This window comes from Lagopus muta, chromosome 6 (genome assembly GCF_023343835.1).
Source record: "Lagopus muta isolate bLagMut1 chromosome 6, bLagMut1 primary, whole genome shotgun sequence".
In the NCBI taxonomy this organism is placed as follows: Eukaryota; Metazoa; Chordata; class Aves; order Galliformes; family Phasianidae; genus Lagopus; species Lagopus muta.
In genome coordinates this window covers 3,102,851-3,122,211 of record NC_064438.1, presented here as the reverse complement: position 1 = coordinate 3,122,211, position 19,361 = coordinate 3,102,851, and the positions used below count along the sequence as shown (strand labels likewise).

At 39.9% G+C, this 19,361-nt stretch overlaps 1 protein-coding gene across 6 annotated transcripts in view; it reads left to right on the top strand.

Annotated features, from left to right (window-relative positions):
• The window catches only part of ANO3 (anoctamin 3), a 200,988-nt gene that overhangs the window by 82,722 nt on the left and 98,905 nt on the right, over positions 1 to 19,361 (top strand). Inside the window, exon 1 of one of the 6 annotated variants that reach the window (XM_048948254.1) lies at positions 8,434 to 8,550. The exons of 4 other annotated variants lie outside the window; for them this stretch is intronic. In XM_048948254.1, the coding sequence (XP_048804211.1) occupies positions 8,505 to 8,550 (46 nt within the window). In that variant the 5' untranslated portion in view covers positions 8,434 to 8,504. Of the gene's footprint in view, positions 1 to 8,433; positions 8,551 to 19,361 lie in introns of those variants that run through there. One more of the 6 variants, XM_048948255.1, reaches the window with a different exon arrangement.

Sequence of the window (19,361 nt, the reverse complement as noted above, 5' to 3'; positions counted from 1 at the left end):
TAATTTATGACCATGTTATTAAGTGAAATGAATGCAATCCTATAATGATCCATTTCACCTTGATTGGAAATGATTAGCCTTTTTCTCAGGCGGTTCAGAATCAGATATTGAATAGCTGTTAAATGTATTTCACATGGAAGTGTTTTACAAATGGATTCTGGAAATACAGAGTTTATGCCCCTAATTTGTCCTACAAACTGAAAGATAAATTATTTGTTACATTTAAATCAAATATATTGCAGCCAATCAAAGATACTATAGATAGTGCTTCTAGCTTTTTCTTAAATAACACCTGCAGGGTAGCTGGTGGGGTGAAGCAAAGCTGAAAACTTCTCTTGAATTTAAACAGATCTAAGATTCAGTTTCTTAATAGCTCTAATTATGCAAATTGTTCCAATGCTGACATTTGTGTGGCTGGAAATGAAGATCATTACCAGTTCTTAATGAAGTCAAGGCAAAAGCCCCATGGACTTGCATCCACACCATCTCTGGCAGTGATATTTCTCCTCTAGCTCCACCTCCATAAAACAAGAAAACAATACTGTCAAAAATTCCTAGTAGAAATGCAAACTGGAGATGGCAAGTTTGGGAAGAACTTTGTCCTTCTTTCTCTGATGAATTTGGACTGAATAGTCAAAGGAAAAGGAAAGTCCCTCCTCACCAGCATGGGCCCGGGCAGTAAGCTGGTCCCTTTACCAACACACAGGGACCTGCAAGAATGCCATTCCATGGTCTGTAGCCTACGCACAGACATGGATAGTCCCTGTATGAAGTCCTTCATCTTCTCACCCCACAGTGAAACGTCAAGTTTATCTATCTTGCATAGATATCAATTAGTGAAAAAAGAGGAAAGGAGACAGAAAAATATGTTTTCTTACTATTTGCTTTGCCTAATGTAAGCCATTTTTAAAGTGCCCCATGCCCTTCCATCTACTACTGAAAGCAAAAGAGAGAGATGAAAACATTAATTCTGCTACAATATATAAAGGTATATAAAGTTCACTGCATTCATATTTTGCTTCTGTGGCCTCATACAACTTATTTTTTCAAAGTATGACATCTTTTAAATGCAGAAGATAGAGAATAAGAAAACAACAAGGCAATAAAAAACCACATTTTATAGTTTTGTAGGTACATCTGGTTGTAGCCCACAAGTATCAGCATTCATCCTAGAGTATATTATTCTTTATCAGTATGTGCATGTAATGCCTATTTGACTAGGACACAAATAATGTACAACTATGCTGTCTGCAGTGAGTTTGCTTGGTGTGTATAAGAGACACAGAAATACCTTCAGTTTCTGAGGGCAAGTCATGTAGCTATGGAGAAATAGACTCTCTGTGTGTACAGAGGGATAAAGCGTAATTTACGTATCTTTCAGAATTGGTCTTTGAGGATGCTTGCAGTTTGAGTCCTTCTAGCCCATGAAGCCTATGACAGTGTCATTAAATCAGATAAAGAAAGTTCTTCTCTCCCATCATCTGCTTCCAGATATCTATTTTTAATTCTGGTGCTGTTCCCTAGTGCATTACTTTGACTTTCTGAGTCACAAAGTCACAAAGCAGTGTTTAAATTCTGAAGCATTTTTTTCTTCACGACACAGAAGTGTACATTTTTTTATTGTTGCTGTTTACAATTTTCATCCATTGGATAACTCATGCTCGTTAAAAGCAATTCAGGGTCATCAATTATCTATATTATGTTTGAAAATCCTGCACCGCTTTCTACCAGTTTCATGTATCATGAAAATCTAACTAAAATAGTTACAAAACAAAGCCTACATTACTGTGATTGAATCAGACATTAAGTACTATAGCTTTAAAGACACTCTGATAATAGTTTTCTAAACCAGTATGCACGGTATTACCATTGCTTATTTTCTCATTGTGTAATAGCACAGTTCTTCCCAGCTCAGAACAGAGGATCACTAGGCCAGATGGCACCACACCACTTTGTCTATAGCATCTCAGTCCTGTGGGAGTTCACTTGGTAGAGCCAAGCAGGCAGCTCTGTGGTGAGGGAAGGCAGAAGTCCGTGGGATGGGATAACCCACCTCAGTAAGTTTCTTCCAAACTGATGGGGAGGTGATTGATGCATGGTAAATATGTGTGTGGGCTCACAGCTTATACGCTTGGCATCGATTCAATCTCAGATGCTGTTGATAGAGAAAATACACAATAGTTCTAGTTGCAGGGCTGGAATGAGGACATACTACCCAGTACAGGGTTAAGCAGCCATAGAAGGGTCTAGTCATGCGATAGGAAAAAGCTGCATGTGAGCACGATACTGAAGAGATAAATTTATCTGATGCTCTCACCCTGGTATGATTTTGGTGACAATGCTGCAAAGAAGAAATAAGGATCTTCGAAGAAATTCTCAGTAGTTTCTTTTGCTTTGGAAGATGGCAGGTTGGCTAATGACATACTCTGAGATAAATTTAAAAGTAAAATTACTATATCTGAACCCAACTCTGATCAATTCAGTGTCTTTTATGGTTTGAAAAGTAAAAGTCTGATGTTACTGTGAAGTGACTTTGCACTGCTGTGCGAGCTGCTGCCAAGAGCATGTACCAGTGTTCTGGTTGAAATACTTTGTCTATATTACTGTGATGGTGAGGGCTTTCAGACTTGGAGTCTGCTTTTTTTGAGTCTGGTAAAGAATTGCATAGCATTGCTTTTCCCAAATGAACCTTGCCTACAAACTTAACTTCTCCTCCACGTGCAGGTAACATACCAAACTCAGATACTATTGCGGAACTGTTTCCATCTTGCTTTGCACGGGGACAGTGAAATGACCTGCAAGTGGAGTGCACCTCAAATGTCTGGCTATGCTCATTAAAACTGTTAATTCCTCTTCTTTTTTCCACTTTCTTCCGGCTGCTTTTAACATCTTATAAGTTGCCTTTTCTTGACTTTTTTTTTTTTAATTTTTTTATTTTATTTTATTTTATTTTATTTTTTGTGGAAGGAAGGTAGAAAAAAATGTATTTGGAAGAACAAGCATTTATGAATCCAAAAAAATAACAAAGAGGTCCTGAACACAACAAGCTTGGAGATAATGAAAGGCTATCAGAAATGCATGAAGCAGTAATCTCTAAATCAAATTCTAAAAGTTTTGGTTACTCCTATATCATTCTCCAGGTTGTAAAGAAAAGATGTGGAGCTTTCACACAAGGTCAAAACAGTGGAAGCAGGCAGTAGACAACAGTTAATTTTATTGATAGAGATTTTCATTAATCTCTAATCGCATTCTTTACTGACAGATTAGGCTGCTAATTAGAAACAGAAATTCATCACAACACTTTCTGGGCTGGTACTGCAGAGCTGGAGCATGATAATCTTTCTTGCTGTCCTTCAGCTAAGATGTGAAATAAGAAAAGAGATGTAAAACAGAAAACAAAAATATGATTATGCTGAAAGTTGTCTATCTGGAAATTAGGATAGGCTTATATATTAGAAGCTATTATTATATTTGTTTCATCCTCTTCACCTGCTTCTTGACATCAGGGCTTTCTTAATCATTTCTTTTCATTGTTACAGAAGGGGTTTTGGGAAAATGACTTTTCTCCATCTTTTCACTTCTGATGAGGTCTGTTCCAAGGATTACAGCATATTCTGCGTACAAGGATGCCAAACTCCTAAAATTTCTATTTTGGCCCAAATATTTCAGAACAAAATGGAGCTTCTTTGTTGAAGGAAATTAAATTATGCTAAATATCAACGGTAAATTTCCTTCTGTTTCTAGTGTTTAGTGGATAAATCGTGGACAAAACTGGAAAAGTAACTCTGTATAAGGATATGAACACGAATCTGTAAAGCACAAGCTTAAAAATAAGCATGCAATTACAGTGAGCTACAAAGTCAAGGCCTAAATGCTTTATACTAGGCAGAGAACATGGGTCCAACCTCACAGATACAAGAAAATTCTATTTAGTCAGAGAGAAAAGGCCCCTTGAATTACCATAGAAATGAAATCTTAAAATGTGGAAACCTTAAAAATCTCAGTGAGATTCAAAGGCTTTGTGTCTTAGCAACACCAAGCAAAATCTGTACAGAAATGTCCCATTTTTTAATCATCTATTGCACACTTTAACTCCATAATCTGCTTTCCACAATGTCTATGTTGTGACTGACAGCTTTATCAGACTTAAGGAGGGACCTCCTCAATATGCTCATCTCTGTGGGAAAATTTCTACTGGTTTCAGTAAGAGCAGAACATTTAAAAAGAATTTACTTTTCTACTAAAGAAAACCTGTAAATATCAAACAAGATGAATTGCAGAGCTTTAAAATAGTAGGGAGCTCCTTGCAAGAGCTGGGCTCAACAGTTCTCTATTGTTTTCTTGCGCATTTTACATCCATTGAAAGAAAATTTTTCGTGATGCTGCTGTAATCATGTAGTGCCCTCAGTGACACAACAGTTTGGAGAAGGAAATCACCTTGACGTACTCAAAGACCTTGCAAAACTTTTAGAAATGTTACTTGCTGGGAATGTTAGGGATTGGTGTGTTTGTGAAAAGGACATTTCATTTGGAGTTTATGTATATTACGTGTCCAGTATATATATTACATACTGCTCAAACTGGCCATTTAGCATCATCTTTTTCTCTACATTATCATCTTGCCTTCTACAACTACCTTTGCTCTCTTCAGGTCTCTGAAAGGATGTTGTGGTGAGGTAGGGCTCAGCCTCTTCTCCCAGGTAACAGCAAGAGCACAAGAAGCAATGGCCTCACATTACACCAGGAGAGGATAACAGGAAAAATTTCTTCTTCAAAAGAACGGTCGAGTACTAGAACAGGCTGCCCAAGAAAGTGATGGAATCACTGCTCCTGGAGGCGCTTAAGGAAAGAGTAGATGTGGTACTTAGGAACATGGTTTAGTGGGCAATGTTGGCGGTAGGTGGATGGTTGGGCTAGATGACCTTTGAGGTCTGTCCCAAACTTAATGATCCTATGATCCTCCTGTGTCGTGCCAGGATGAGTGGAATAGGCACATATTCAATATAATCCTTTGTTATAGATACAGGAAAAACAGTTGTGTAACTTCATATTTCAATTTAGTAATAACTCAAAATTTGCTTCCAGCTTCCCTGCATTTGTTTTTTGTTGTACACTTTACTACAACCAGTGGAGGCCATGTAGTCCAGCTTCCTGTTCAGAAGCTTTACCACTGCCATTACTAATCTGGGTCAGTCATAGCTTGGTCAAAGATTATTTTGAAATCTTTAAATTAGACCACTTTGCGGGTCTTTCTTATGGTGCATTACCAATATAGTACCATTGTTTTTCTTAATATCCAGTCTGAACCTCAAGCGCCTCTTATGTAGCTAACTAAATTAGCTAGCACTGAGAAGAGTTTTGTACTGCCATATTTTTAACTGATTTTCAAGTAGTTGTAGTAGTTGCTAGATCTCCTTAGTTTATTATTCTGATTAAATAAGCTCAGTTTCCTCAGCTTCCCACTATTTATTTATTAGAGATCTCTGACCATATCAGAGAAAGTCCAGAGGGCAACAACCCGATTTTTCAATGCCATTCCTGAATTGAGATGGTGTGGAAAGGCAAAGCTAGACAGAATTTTATGTGCAGCTACAGTGGTGCCAAGTGAAGGAGGTTAATAACCCTTTCATCTGTTGGCCACATTCCTCTGAACATCTGCCTTACTTGGATGCAAGTGCACAGTTGGCTGGTCTTTCCCATAACCTTGAGGGTATCCCATAACCTTCTCATCAGCCTGAATTGATATATGGAGTTTTTCCAGGTACAGAATCTTGCGCTTGTTGAACCTTAGGAGTTTTTGCTGGAGGAAGCTTAGTTTTCTTTCTGGACAATAGGTAACAGCTGATTATAATTCATTTTTGAGATGGCTGCATTTCTGTGTGAAATGTATTAATTGGCATATGATGCCTATTGTGGGATAGTTTAATTTAAGGTTTTAATTTTATGTGATTTTCTGAAACGTGCTGTAGAGGTACAAAGTTCAATTTTAAACATCTCTCTTTATATAGTGTTTTCTTAACAAACAAACAAACAAAACACAAAAAAGAAAATACAGAGCAAAACAAAACAAAATTGGAAACTAAAATCCCAAGAAATACCAACATATGTAAGGAGCTACATGTAGCATAATGAAGTGCAGCTAGGCAGCAACTTATTTTACCACCTATCCTCTCATGAAAAAGGCGTCTGAGCTGCAAATCTATCTATAAAATAGACTTAATGTCAAAACTGAATACCCCAAAGCTCAAGATATCCAAGTATTTGAACTTTTAGCTTTTGAATCATGATTTTAGTTACAGCAATTACAGAGTTAAAGGGTTTAAGTCTAGTTCTGGTTGATCCTGATCTCTTCATCAAGTCCAAAGTTACGATCTGTTTTAAAAATGGTTTATAAAATGTCACAGTGGAAGATAACATAAGTCTTAGTGTAATACAACTAAGGATTTCAAAAGATAGATTATTCATGAGCGAATGGGAGTGTAGATTTTTGAGTTTAGTTTAGTCTGAAGAATTGTAAATTTCTTAGCCACCAATTCATAGCTGTTATCTGTTATCTGTACTCTAAAAATATTATCATAACTGGATAAATTTGATTCTTTTTCCAAATAATTAGTTTTCTAGATTGAAATATCATCATATTTGCTCACTATTGAGCTTACTCAGTTGACATCATCAAGGATTTATTTTAAACCACCTTTGTAGAGGTAATTTTACTCCTCTTTGCAGACATTGCCCCCCTCCCTCCACCCCCACAAGTAGAAGAACAACACTTTTCTGTCTTCAGGCTTAATTCCTCTACTGAGTTTCTGGGCATTACCTTAGCCTTCCCTGCTCTCCCTATCATTCTGTACGCTGATAGGGTTGATGAATCCGTTTGAATCTGGGAGCTCAGTAACCCTGTATATCAGTTTGTGGAACTGGATGGATGGCCCTGAGTACCAAGTAGCTGACAACCTCTTTTGTGAGGGCGTAGGAGAGAACAACTCTAGACTGTGATCCTTGTTGCTAGCACCTTTTTTTTTAGCCTCAGCATTTTGTAGGTTATTATCACACAAGAGCAAACAACTGTCATCCTCCTGATTTCCTCTGGTAAGGAAGGGAGCAGGAGGAGTTTTGCTCCTCTTCCTCACCTGTAAGTCAGAGGCATCAGCCAAAGTCTTTTGGAGAAATAAGTCTGGCTTACAACCTTAGAAGGATTACACTATTATGGTGAAGAACCATATCTGTTTGCACATGTGATAAGTTTATTTACGACTATGTTTATAGTATGCATTATGTTTATATTTTCTTCATTCCCTGGTGACTTTTAGTTGCTGGGTTTTATTTCCTACTTCTTCATCCTAACGTTAGAACTAAATCTTGTAGGTAAAAAATGAGGACTTAAGTCTACATCTTCCTTTGGTCTGTTCCTTATGATCCAGCACTGATCAATCAGTAAGAGCCAGCTTACCTACTTGGCTCCTCTTGCTTCAGTCTGCTGTGCAACACCAACAGTGCTGTCCCTCAGCAGGAAGGAGCTGCTCCCAGCAGCTTTGGAAGATTTCCTGAGGTTGCAGGAGTGCAGAGGAATGCCTCATCTCTTCAGCATGCAGAAAGCAACCAGAGACTGACAAACGAGTGGGATAATTTCTTCAAAGCATTATAGCTTCTTCATCCTTTCTTAAACTGAGCGCTACCATGGAACTCACTGCAGCACAAGCCGGAGTGAGCCTTGCACACAGGGGGAGGCAGAGAAGGGAGTTAAAGTTCATCATGTTGCATCTTTCAGTAGCTGGAATTATTTTCTTGGCATGCACTTTGGAGAAAAAGGAAATTAGAACATCAGTAACACCACAAATGGGCTTTATCAAGACGTGGTGTGCAATTCAGTGTCTTTTTTTAATGACTGCTTCCAGTCTCATCCAGTCTCTGAGTTTTAAGGTATAGATGCAAAAAAGCTCAGGGCAAGGCATCGGTTCAGAGTGTCACGACAAGGAGGGAGAGGCTGAAACTTGTATAGGTGGAAAGGCATCCAGGACTTTGCACAGGAGGGACAACTCCTGCACTCAGCTTTCAGTAACCTCGTCTGTAACCCCTGATCTCTCCAAAAGAGAACCAAGGAAGCATAGAATTGCTCAGGTTGGAAAAGATCGAGTCCAACCACGACCTAAGCATACTACCCTAAGTCTAATAACCCTCTGCTAAATCTCGTCCCTGAGCGCCGCATCCAAACGGTCTTTAAACATATCCAGGGATGGTGAATGTATTATATATATAGCAAGAGAAGGGGTTACAGAGAGGCCGGAGAAAGCAGAGCTCGATATCAGAGGACGTCGGACCCGAGCCGCCTCATCGCGCCCGGCCCCGCCGCCATTCCTCCTGCCGCCCCGCCCGTTCCCACAGCAACGGCGGCGGCTGCGGGGCGGACCGAGCCGCGCTGAGGCGGGTCGTGCAGCCGGGTTCCCGCCTCCTGCCACCGCCCCGCATCCAGCGGGCTGGGAGCCGGCGGGCTGCCGAGCGCCAAGATGGTCCATCACTCGGGCTCCATCCAGTCCTTCAGGCAGCAGAAAGGTCGGTGGCAGCCCTCGGGCTCGGGAGCTCCGCTCTGGCGCGGGGGCTGGCGGCGTGGGAGCGGGACTGCGGGCTGGTGCATGTCGTCGGCACGCAGGGTTTGCTTCCCGACGCGTACGAAGGTGCAGCTGTGAGGGGAGGTGGCATAGAGGTGTTGTAGAGCCGTTGCCGTATGCCGTCGTGAGGAAAAAAAAAAAAGATTTCCTCAGCCAACTCGCACTTTTTTACATAATCTTTGAAGTAACGTTTTTTTGTGTTCATTTTATTTTTATTTTTTTTATTTTTCCCCCTGTGGTGTTTTATTTCTACTTCTACGCCATCCAACGAGGCGAAATGGAGATTTGCCGCCAGCACATTTCAGCTGTTACCCAGTTCTTTTTCCCCTGATTTCACAGTCTGTGATAACTTGGTCATATGTAACTCATAAGCTTGCTTATTGGATTTTGCCTCATCCAAGTTCTTTTGTTTGAACAGTCAGTGCGAAATCAATAATTCAAAGCGCTTGTTCCATTCAGGTAATCCCATAATAGATGTAGTTCTTCGCTGCAGACGTTTTGCATTTACCTCCTGTCTCTTGTGCAGTAATGAGTGGTGCTGTTACAACTTGTAAGTGGTCTCGTTTGTCAAGAGCAAAGTTAACAGTATAAAAAAAATCTTCTCCCCCCTGCGTATCATGGATGCTTATAGAAGCATCAAGTTACTTCGAGCCATGGCATAAATCCTCTTTGAAAATTATGATTATTCAAAACCATCTTTTTACACACACAGCAATGATGGGCTGGCTCTAGAGTCCTTGCCACAGCTCTATAAGAGCCATTCTGCTGTTCTGTTAGAATTTGGGGGTAGGGGGAAAGTACCTGAAAACGAACTTCTTAATGTTCAAGTTCAGGTATGCTACTGAATTGCTTCAAACCGAACTGCATGGCAGGGTTTAAGAAATTGTATGCTTGTGGGACTCATGAAACTCCATAATAATCTCATGTTTTGAACCAGTGACATAATGATGAGGAGTTGGTTGTTCTCCTTCTGCCTGCAGAAATCCTGAGAAAGGTGCCCTACCTGCAATAAGGCCTTGAAAAAAATGCTTTTGGAGCAAGAATGTTCCTAGGGAGCTCTGTAGCCTGCATTAGGCTGACTGGGATGTGCATCTCTTTCCTGATCATCTTATCTACTGTTCTGAATGTACCTAAGGGAGTTGAGTCTTGGCTTCTTCTCAACTTACTGGTTCTGGGCATGGGGCAGGACAGCTTGAAATTGTGGGCAAAAGGCTGCAGAAAAACCAAGCAACCATGAATCACGGTTAAGAAATCCTGATCTAATCACAGGGAATTGAAGTAGAGAATCCAGCACCCTGTTGTTGGTGAGCACTGATCTCTCAGCGGCAGAGCATCGTGGCGTTATCTTTAGTTTCCTCAAATTTGGTATTTTGTGTCATTCTCCTGATTTCAGTTAGTGTTTTTTTGAACTTACAGTAGCTGAGATGTTGACCGAGCGCACAATTTTCTTTTGTAGATGCTCTCAAATCACTGCCTTACATTCCCTATTTTAGAGACACAGTGGTAATCCTCATGAAATGTCCAGCTGCCCATCACAGCTGTTCCTTGCATGCTTCACTTGTGTTAAGTCTGAGCTTCATTTCTTTTGGGGAATTGGAAGGGAATTATTTTGAGGTAGATTCACAATCCAATAGGAAAGATGTAAAGCAATAAAAGTAATGGTTCATGAAAAAAGTAGATATTTTATGCTTTAATTTTTAATACAGAGATTGTGTACCTGCTGCCAGATAAGGTAATATTAAGAGATGTAATGTTTATGATCAAGATGGAATGGATTAGGGAACATTTTGTTTTCCTACTCTGAGCACTTTTCTGCAGCTGAGAAGACAAGTAGCAGTGTTTGTACCAATGCCAGCTTTCCAAGGCTTGGAAAACACTGGAGCAGGTTCTCCAGCCTCTTGGGTCTAGGGATGTCCTCAACAGTGAGAAAAAACTGCATTTATACCCCAAGGATTTGTTTCTGGGTGGAGTTTGTTTTCTTTCTTTTTCTTTTCCCCTCTTGATAGAGTGAGGAGATGTTTGCCGTGGGAGTGTCAGCATGGTTTTGTCTTGCTCCTTCTTCAGGTTGTGTCCTCTTCACGAGGAGTGAAACCCATCGTTTTCGGAAGCAGCACTATAGCACAACGTGCTGTTAGAAAAAGGCACTCAGAGATTTGAAAGAAGTGTCTCGTTCTACTTTGTTTTCAGTTTGTTGCTCCCTTGTTTCGACCTGAAGGTATCCCTATAAAAAGAGCAGTGTCCTGGAGGTAGACTAATCCACGTCTGCACAGTAGTGCATTAGATCTGTTGAGCCATCTGTAGAGTATTTGGTTGCTATTTTTAACTTCTGTTGTGGCAGGAGCTGCTTTTTTCTGAAATTACTTTCCTCAGTAATATTCTCAAAGATTTTTTATTACGTTTTATTATATATGTTCATATATAATATATGTTCAAGTCATATATAATATATGTTCAACTCATATATGTTCAACTACATTGCACCTCTATCTCTTCAGAAGGCGATTGAAACTATGGTCTCTTAAGAATTGCATCAGAGGGAAAAAGAAAGAAATGTTTCTCATTTCTTTGGAACAGAAACAAAATCTCTGTCCTCCAATACCAAGATATGGTCTTGCTTAAAACTAACGATTAATAAACAATTATCCAGAAGGGACAGATAACAATGAGACAGTGTTGCTGAAGACCAAGATGATCTCTGTGAACAATTTGTGTCTGAATAATTCCAGGGCAAAGCACTTGGCTGGGATTTGGTAGTTGATCTCAGTCATGATGGAATGATGCTCTTTTAAATGAAGGGCATAAAAGTATACAGTGGCCTTATAGTAGAATTTGTGGTGTTTGGAATGGATACAGGAGTGGTGCAAAGCAGTGGCAGTGCCTGTTTCATTAGGAAGCTTTTCTGGAAGATGATATGCTTCAGTAGGAAAGGCAGCCTGGGGTTTGGAAGAGGCAGGTGCTTTGCAGTGAGTGGGCTGTTTCTGGCCTGACAGAAGCTCAAACCTACGTTCTGGGTGTAGGTCAAGGCAATAATGATGCTTTAAAATTTAATACTTGCATCTTTAGTCCTGATATACAGACTGCAATTTCCTGCACGCTCTGCTGGGTGCTCTTATTGCCTGTTGTTGTTGTTGTTGTTTTAATACCTTTATCAAAGCCTTTTACAGAAAGAGTATAAGGCTGGGAGAAATAGAAGAGAATACATTTGCACTGTAAACAGAGCTGCTTTTAGCACTGCATATGAGTTTTAAGAACACAAACTGCAGACTAAAATCCACCGCCTGGCTTGAGGTGCTTCTCATCCACTGTTCATCACTGTTCAAGTTGTGTAACAGCACAGGAAGGCTTTCAGCAACTTCAGAGCGTGCTGTGTCTGTTCTTTGTGCTGATTTAGCTCCTCGGGGGACTCATCCTGAAGTCGCCTGCCTTCTGAGCACATCAGGTATTCCTACAGATGATATGCTTATGGGACCGATCAGTGACAACATTTTGTATCTCTCTTATGTTAGCGTGCTGAAGTTGTAGTGTGGATTGGATGGTTTGAGGGCTGGATTGAGTGATGTTTTGACAGCTGGAGTTGTGATCTTAGTGGTCTTTCCAATCTTAATGATTCTGTGATCTCTGTCCTTCTCCCTACATGGTAGCACTTGTTGCCTCATTTACTGCCCCCTGCAAATGCCTTCAAGCTTTGTAGTGGAGTGGAACTTTTCTGCTGTCATTATATTTTACAGTAATTTTAAGATCTACATGACCCAAATTCTTTATAGAATAACTTGTGAATTTAATTTGCATTCAAGTTATGACTTTAAATGAGGGTTTGTAAAGATTACATTTTTTAAAATATAACTTCCTCTGGAGTTTTCAGTATTCAGAAACTTGGGCTTCTAATTAAGATTGTCATGTGTAATTCTCCAAGGAAGTTTGACACTTCAGTGGCACTGGTGGACCCACTGCAATTAGTAATCCAAAGAGGTTGCTGAAATTACTAGAAATGCAATTCTGTCCTTGGCAAATTCATAAGAAATGGTGACTTTTATACGTTGTTCTCAGGCACAGACAGAACAAGTTTTCACATCCGTGTGAGGAAAAGCATTTCTATGGCTCAGCTCTTTCATTTCCATTCCAAGTAGCAAATTAGCATCTACAGAAAATTTCAAAGCTGTCCTCTTCCTGACTCTGAAAGCTGGGAGCAGCACAGCTATTAACACCCTCCCTTAAAACGATACCGTTTTCAAGCTGTGCCATTTATAATGCTCTAGTGGAGCACTGAAATGCAAGGCCCTATTTTTGTTAACATTTACTCTGGAATGTATTTTCTCTCCTATTTATTGTCTGGTACTGCTACACAGTGTAAGGTGCACTTCATCTTTTTCAGTCAGACATCTTAGAATGGCTCGTAAGATGTATTTTTATACCGGATTGTATTGTTGTGAGATATTTAACCTTCTGTTATGCTGATGCGTGAGTGTTGTAGAAACCTTGTTACTATATTTTTCTTCTCTGAACAAATACATAGAATGAGATGGATGTCATCTACCTGGACTTCTGCAAGGCCTTTGGCATAGTCCCCCACCACATGTTTCTCTCTAAATTGGAGAGGTATTGATTTGAAGGATGGTTCAGTGGATTGAGAATTGGCTGGCCGGACGCAGGCAAAGGGTTGTGATCAATGGTTCTGCGTCAGGGTGGAGGCCTGTCACAAACGGTGTCCCTCGGGGGTCGGTCGTGGGACCGGTGCTCTTCAGCATCTTCATCGACGACACAGATGAGGGCATCGAGTGCACCCTCAGCACGTCCGTGGTTTTATTTAGAATTCTTATTTTATTATTTGTGTTTCATTGAATATCACCACAAAATTACCACCACCAGTTCTGCCTTCATATTTAGGTTGGTTCATTCTGCTTTTTTCCTTTTTGAAATCTACTATATCCTCATATTATAGATCATATACATGATAGATGAAACAAACGAGAGTGTGGATTAAATACAGTGTTTGTAACAATGTTGTAATATGCTGGACTTGTTAAATCAACATTTTACAATTAAGTAAACTTTATGATTTCAGACATGAGAAATGGAATGGTTGCCACAGTAGGGAGCACCCAGAGACCCAGGTCCCAAGCTCTGCAGCCTGCAAAGTAGCAACAAAGTAATGATGTCTTTTTCACTGAAAAATAAGGGAAATAACAGAAACCAAGTGAAATCCAAATTGGTTGAGCTACAGGAAGGTCTCCAATTGTCTGTTTGGACCTATCTATGGCAGAGATGGTGGCTGTGTTGTCTTGACTCAGACACTCAATGAGGTTTTCAGAAAGCGTGATACATATACAGCATAACCCCGCGCACAAATCTTATATTTCCTTCATCAAGCATTTATTCATATTCAGTTCTATACATCGTAAAACATATATTGTGATAGATTATTTATTGAAGACGAGTGTAACTTCAAAACTAAGCTACAGCATGTAGCAATATGTTTTGACAACTGTAACAACTCAATGCGTGCAAATTCATCACTGTTCGCTCAGAATGAGATTCTGTGTCTACCTCAGTTTGAGTTATCATCTGTCTTATGAAGACTTGAAGCCAGTGTGGCTGAAGTGAGGAGTCGTTCAGCTGACTGCTGAGGTCACAGCTTCATTCTCGATTCATCTACTATAAATGGGACTTTGAAGAAGCTAATATCTTGATTATGCTTTTTGGTTACCTCCAATATGCAAACATCAGGGAAAAACAACATTCGTGAGTGACTCTTTGGTCTGTTTAAAGGTAGGATCCCTTGAAAAAGCAGAAGCCATGGAAGCGTGCTGATTTAGCTTCCAGTGTAGGCAAGGGAATGTGTCTTGAAGAGTAAACCATATGGAGATTGTCTCCAGAAATCACTTCTCAACAGCAACATGCCCCCGCATGGTGTTTGTTTTTTCATTAGTAACGGCATAGAACAGGAAGGTGGATGGGTTTTCCTGCTTCTGGGCTGCAGTTCTTTCTGGATTTCAGTGTAGCGCTGGTTACTCCAAGAGCATGCGTCACCAGAAGAAAGTAGAGCGCTCACAGATCTTCACTGAAAAATTCATCCTTGTATCACAGTTAGTAGTCATTTATGCTCCAGATAACTGTTGTGATGATGGCAAGCTTGTGAGCTGGAAAGTGTTTGAAATGTCAGTGTTTGTGTGAGTTATTAGTGTCACCCTTGCTCAAAAGAAGTTACTTATTCCTTACTACTCTTTTGTTTGCTGAGTAACTTCCTCAGTATGTCTTTCTAACCCACAAGGTGTGATATGTGCCAAGTTTGCCTTTTTTTTCCTTCTGCTTTATTAAACCAGTGCATGGTTTAAATAGCCAATTTCATGAATCACACTTTGAGGAAAAAAAAAAACTATTTTCCTTCTTATCTCCTTGCTACTGTGCGGCAGTCCATTACTTTTCTTTTCTGTGAAGTCATTCAAGAAGGAATTTCATGGTATGAAAAAATTGCAACAAAAGAGCAAAGGGAGTTAAGCAGTGAAACAGTAGACAAAGCAGGCGATCATAAGTCCAAAATTCATGAATGTATTGAGTGGCTATGGGGAGGAAGTTTTAAAGCAACTAAGAGTAAATAAAAGAGAATGTAGAAAGATGAGTAATGATGCAGAGAGACAGGAGTGGTAGGTGGATAGACAGACAGATATATAAAATAATGCCAAGTCCTGCATACAGACAGAGCATCTTGAACTGTGTGTACTGTAGTGCTATTGATTTCCAAGTCAGTTGCTAAAAGAAAGGTGACAAAGGAACAGACAGAAGCAGTTAGCCTTCAGCTTTTAAAGATTACTCCGCTAGGATGTGAAAAGCACTGAATGCAACTTCGCATAGAGCCAAGTACAGAATCACAGAATCACAGAGTTGTAGGGGTTGGAAGGGACCTCCAGAGATCATCGAGTCCAACCCCCCTGCAGGTACCACGTGAATGTGAAAATGTGTATGTCAGAATGCACTGCAAAAAGCTGGATCTTTCAGCTAAAATTAAAACACAAAACCCATGTACCTCACTTAAAATGCTTGTGTTTTTCTTGAAATCATGCTTTAAAATGAATCATGGTAAAATAAATTTCTGGATTCCGAATTATCTGAGGCTTGGGGGGAGTCCTGTGCAGAAAACTTGGATTCTGTTGATATGTTTGAAGACAAGAGATCAATCTTTATATTAAAAATTGACTTTGAGTGTATGTCATGCATTCAGTAAACATTTGCAGGATCTCTGAGGACTCACTGTTGACTGATCCTTTTGTAGAGGAAGGTTGGCCCTTCCAATCTGTCCAGGTGAAATCCCACTCAATACTGCAACACCTGAGGGACTTTGGATTGCTGAATTTTCCAAGATGCGGGCAAGTTTTCTATCAGGATGTTTGATGGCACTTGGATCCCTAATGTGCAGTAATTGGTAGGAGTTATTCTCATAATGCTGTCTAAAAAGTATTGGAATTCAGTGTACTTCAGTACTTAAATCTTTAACAAGCTGACAAAACTATGTCCAGAGCTGCAGGAGATGCTCTGAGATGCGGGGGCAGAGCATCTGAGGATGCTACAACACTTGTTGGTTTGTTTGGCAGTTTGCTTATATTGCAGTAATGAGGTGCTGTTGTCTTTTGGGGAAGCACCGATGCATTGCTCGTGCTGTTGTGGGCTTTCTTTGCACGTAAGCTTGAGTGAAAAAGGAGGAGAAAATTATCAGATGCACAAATGGGAATAAATGAATAATGTACAGGAGCTTAACTGTGTTGCTATTAATAATTCACGTTTTCAGAAACACGGAACTTTGAAGTTGCTGTTTTAGAAATCCAGTATCTAAATAAAATGAAAAACTGAATAGGAAACCAGGCTGTCGTCAGAAGGCACTTGTCATGACTGCTGTCCTGAAAGCCATTTGAGGTTAAAAGTGTTTCATGGTGTCTGATTTGGAAACTGTCTTGAGTATTTGAGGGTAAAATTGAAGAATAATTGTGAGATTTTATGGATGCAGTCCACGTGGCAGTCTGACATACCCCACTGATTACAATGGGAATTCAGTGGGTGACTGGGAATTGGATTTGTGGAGGATCTGCTTTTTAGGATATTCTGAAATGAATTTAATGTGCTGTTAGGGATCAGTGCTAGCTTTCTGTTCTTTTTTTTTCTTTCCTGCTGTAGGATAGAAGCTTCTTGAACTTTATTTTATGTTTTAAATTGAGAAATAAGTACGAGATTGATTGTATACAGCAAACAATGCAGCAGCAAATTACTGTCCATTGCTTAATTAACCAGCAATTATGTTTGTTTCTGGAAGGTTTTCATAGAGCTTTTTGTGACATTTTCAGTAACTGGAGTATTACAAAGTAGAAAGATGAGGATAGGTTTGGATCACTGGATGTTGCGTTGAGGGACATGGTTTAGTAGGAGCTATTGGGAATAGGTGAACGGTTGGACTGGGTGATCTTTTAGGTCTTTTCCAACCTTAGTGATTCTATGATTCTATGATTCTATGAAATAAATAGGAGTGGAGCTAAGCAGGTAATAAAAGAAATTCTAATATTTCCTACCAAGTTTTATTTGTTTGTTTTCATGGTTTTTTGTTTTTTTTGCAAAAGAGGATTAAAAAGGAGAGTGATTGAGCACCAGAGCAGGTTGCCTGGAGAGGTTGTGAGGACTCTAGCCCTGACCAGATGTGGTGGTGGGATGACCCAGATGCTCTGTGTGGCCCTTCCCAAGCAGGGGCTCAGGACCACTGACCTCCAGGGGTTCCTTCCAGCCTCTGCCATTCCGTGGTCATCGTCAGCTAAGCTTTAACTTTGAACACACGTGTTATTAATGAATCTATTTATATTACTGATATACTTCCTTTTTGTCAATAACTAAGAAGTCTGGCTAGGAGTTAAACTTTATCCTAAATTACTTTGGAATATTTATTTGTTAATATCTTTTCTTAATTTTGTTTCCTTTTCATTATCTTCGTACATTGGGTTTCTGAAAAAAAAAAATAAAATAAAATCATATGCTTTGGAGATGGGAGAACAAGAGAGATTCTCAGATAACTCACATGACTGGTTAACCAGCAGTGACATTAATGCCAAATGCTTGTCGTAGATCTGTACTGAGGAGGGTGCAAAGGCAAGCTAGGGCAATGCAGAGCACTTGACAGCAGCACTAACTACTTGTTTGGCAATGGATGCTCCACAGACAAATGCCAAGCAGAGGTACCTGAGGTCTCTGATAGAGCCAACAGTCCTAGTGACCAGAAGTGAGGTCTGTCTGGCATCTGCCAGGTTGTTTGCCATCTTGGTCCATGCCTGTAGTTGTATGTCCAGTTGTGGTGTGGTGACTCTGGAGTGAGTAATGGGCCACAGCTTTGGCATCTGAGAAAGGCCTTGAGAAGCATTTTTACAAGCACTAATTTCTGTCTGAGGTTAACCAGCTCTACTACAGTCCTACAGTTGTTTAAAATTCTTTGAGAGTAGCCCTGGGTTGCTCTGCCCTGAAAGTCTTGTAATAAAAAGAACAAGCATCTTTGGTGTGGACGGTCAGTCAGAAGTATTAGACATATGACTTCTTGACAAGGCACTATGTAAAGTTCCAAGAAAAAGAGAGAAAAACTGAGGAACAACTAGAAACAGGAAACTGCTTTGTGCTATCTGCTTACCAGATTTCATTTTTCAAACACATGATGTCTGTGGCTCATTAAAATGGACAGCCTTTTTAATACACTGAGCAGTAGAGAGGATATTTTCCAAACCAAGAGAGTTTTATACAGCTCTTCTGTTCAGCTCTGTTATATTCTAGGCAGGCATGTTGATATGCCACATAAGATCAGAAGTGCAGGGATGTCTTCAGCTTTTCCTTTTGGAATGTAGAACCATTGATTCAAAGGAGCAAAACTCACAAGGTAAAATTCTTCAAAAAGGCAATAGAAGTAGAACTGTGATATCTGTCCATGAATTAGGGCAATAAATAAATAAATAAATAAAGATGGCTTTTGAAGTTTAGAGTCCATCAATAGGACCAAAACCAAGAAGCCTGTGCTTATGGATTTTTTAAAATTCTACTGTGGAAAAAGTGTTTGAGAAGGAGTAACATTTGCTTTCTCTTCTAAATTTTACCAGCGAATACTGAAGCTGTTCATACTGAGGCTTGCAGAAGACATCAACTGAAAGTGCTGTGCAGAGGTGGAATAATTAGGGTATAATTATTTTAATTTATTTATTTTTTCTGATGTTGATAATTCTTCACTTGTTTCTGCTGACAACCACTTGCTTTTTACTGGGGCTTTTAGTAGGCCAGTTTGGAAGGTAGATGAGCGTGAGTGCTCAGAAGAGTTGGTAAAATTTCAAGCAAATTCTGATCCCGTGAACATTTGGATTTCCTGTGGTACAGTCCCCATTTGGAGCATTTCTGACAAGCTTCATTCCTGAGGCTTTCAATTCCTGAACTGGCAACTAGAAGGAATAACATTACTGTAGGATTCCAAGGGTGTTTCTCTCAGCATCTGGGAAATGCTGCGGAAAATGAAGTATTGAACAAAGTTAGGATTTGATGTAGACAAACCCTCTCTCTTTTGCTTTGTACCCTACTTATATATTGTGCTCTCCAATGATGCCTGCAATGGCAGATGTTTGGAATGAAGGAATGAAATATGCACCCCATCAAGGACCGTCAAGGAAGAGCAGACTTCATGACTAGATTTCCTTACCATGCAAATATGTATTTTTGTATGGCTCCTGATTGGTTTATTCCTTGTGACCCAAGTAC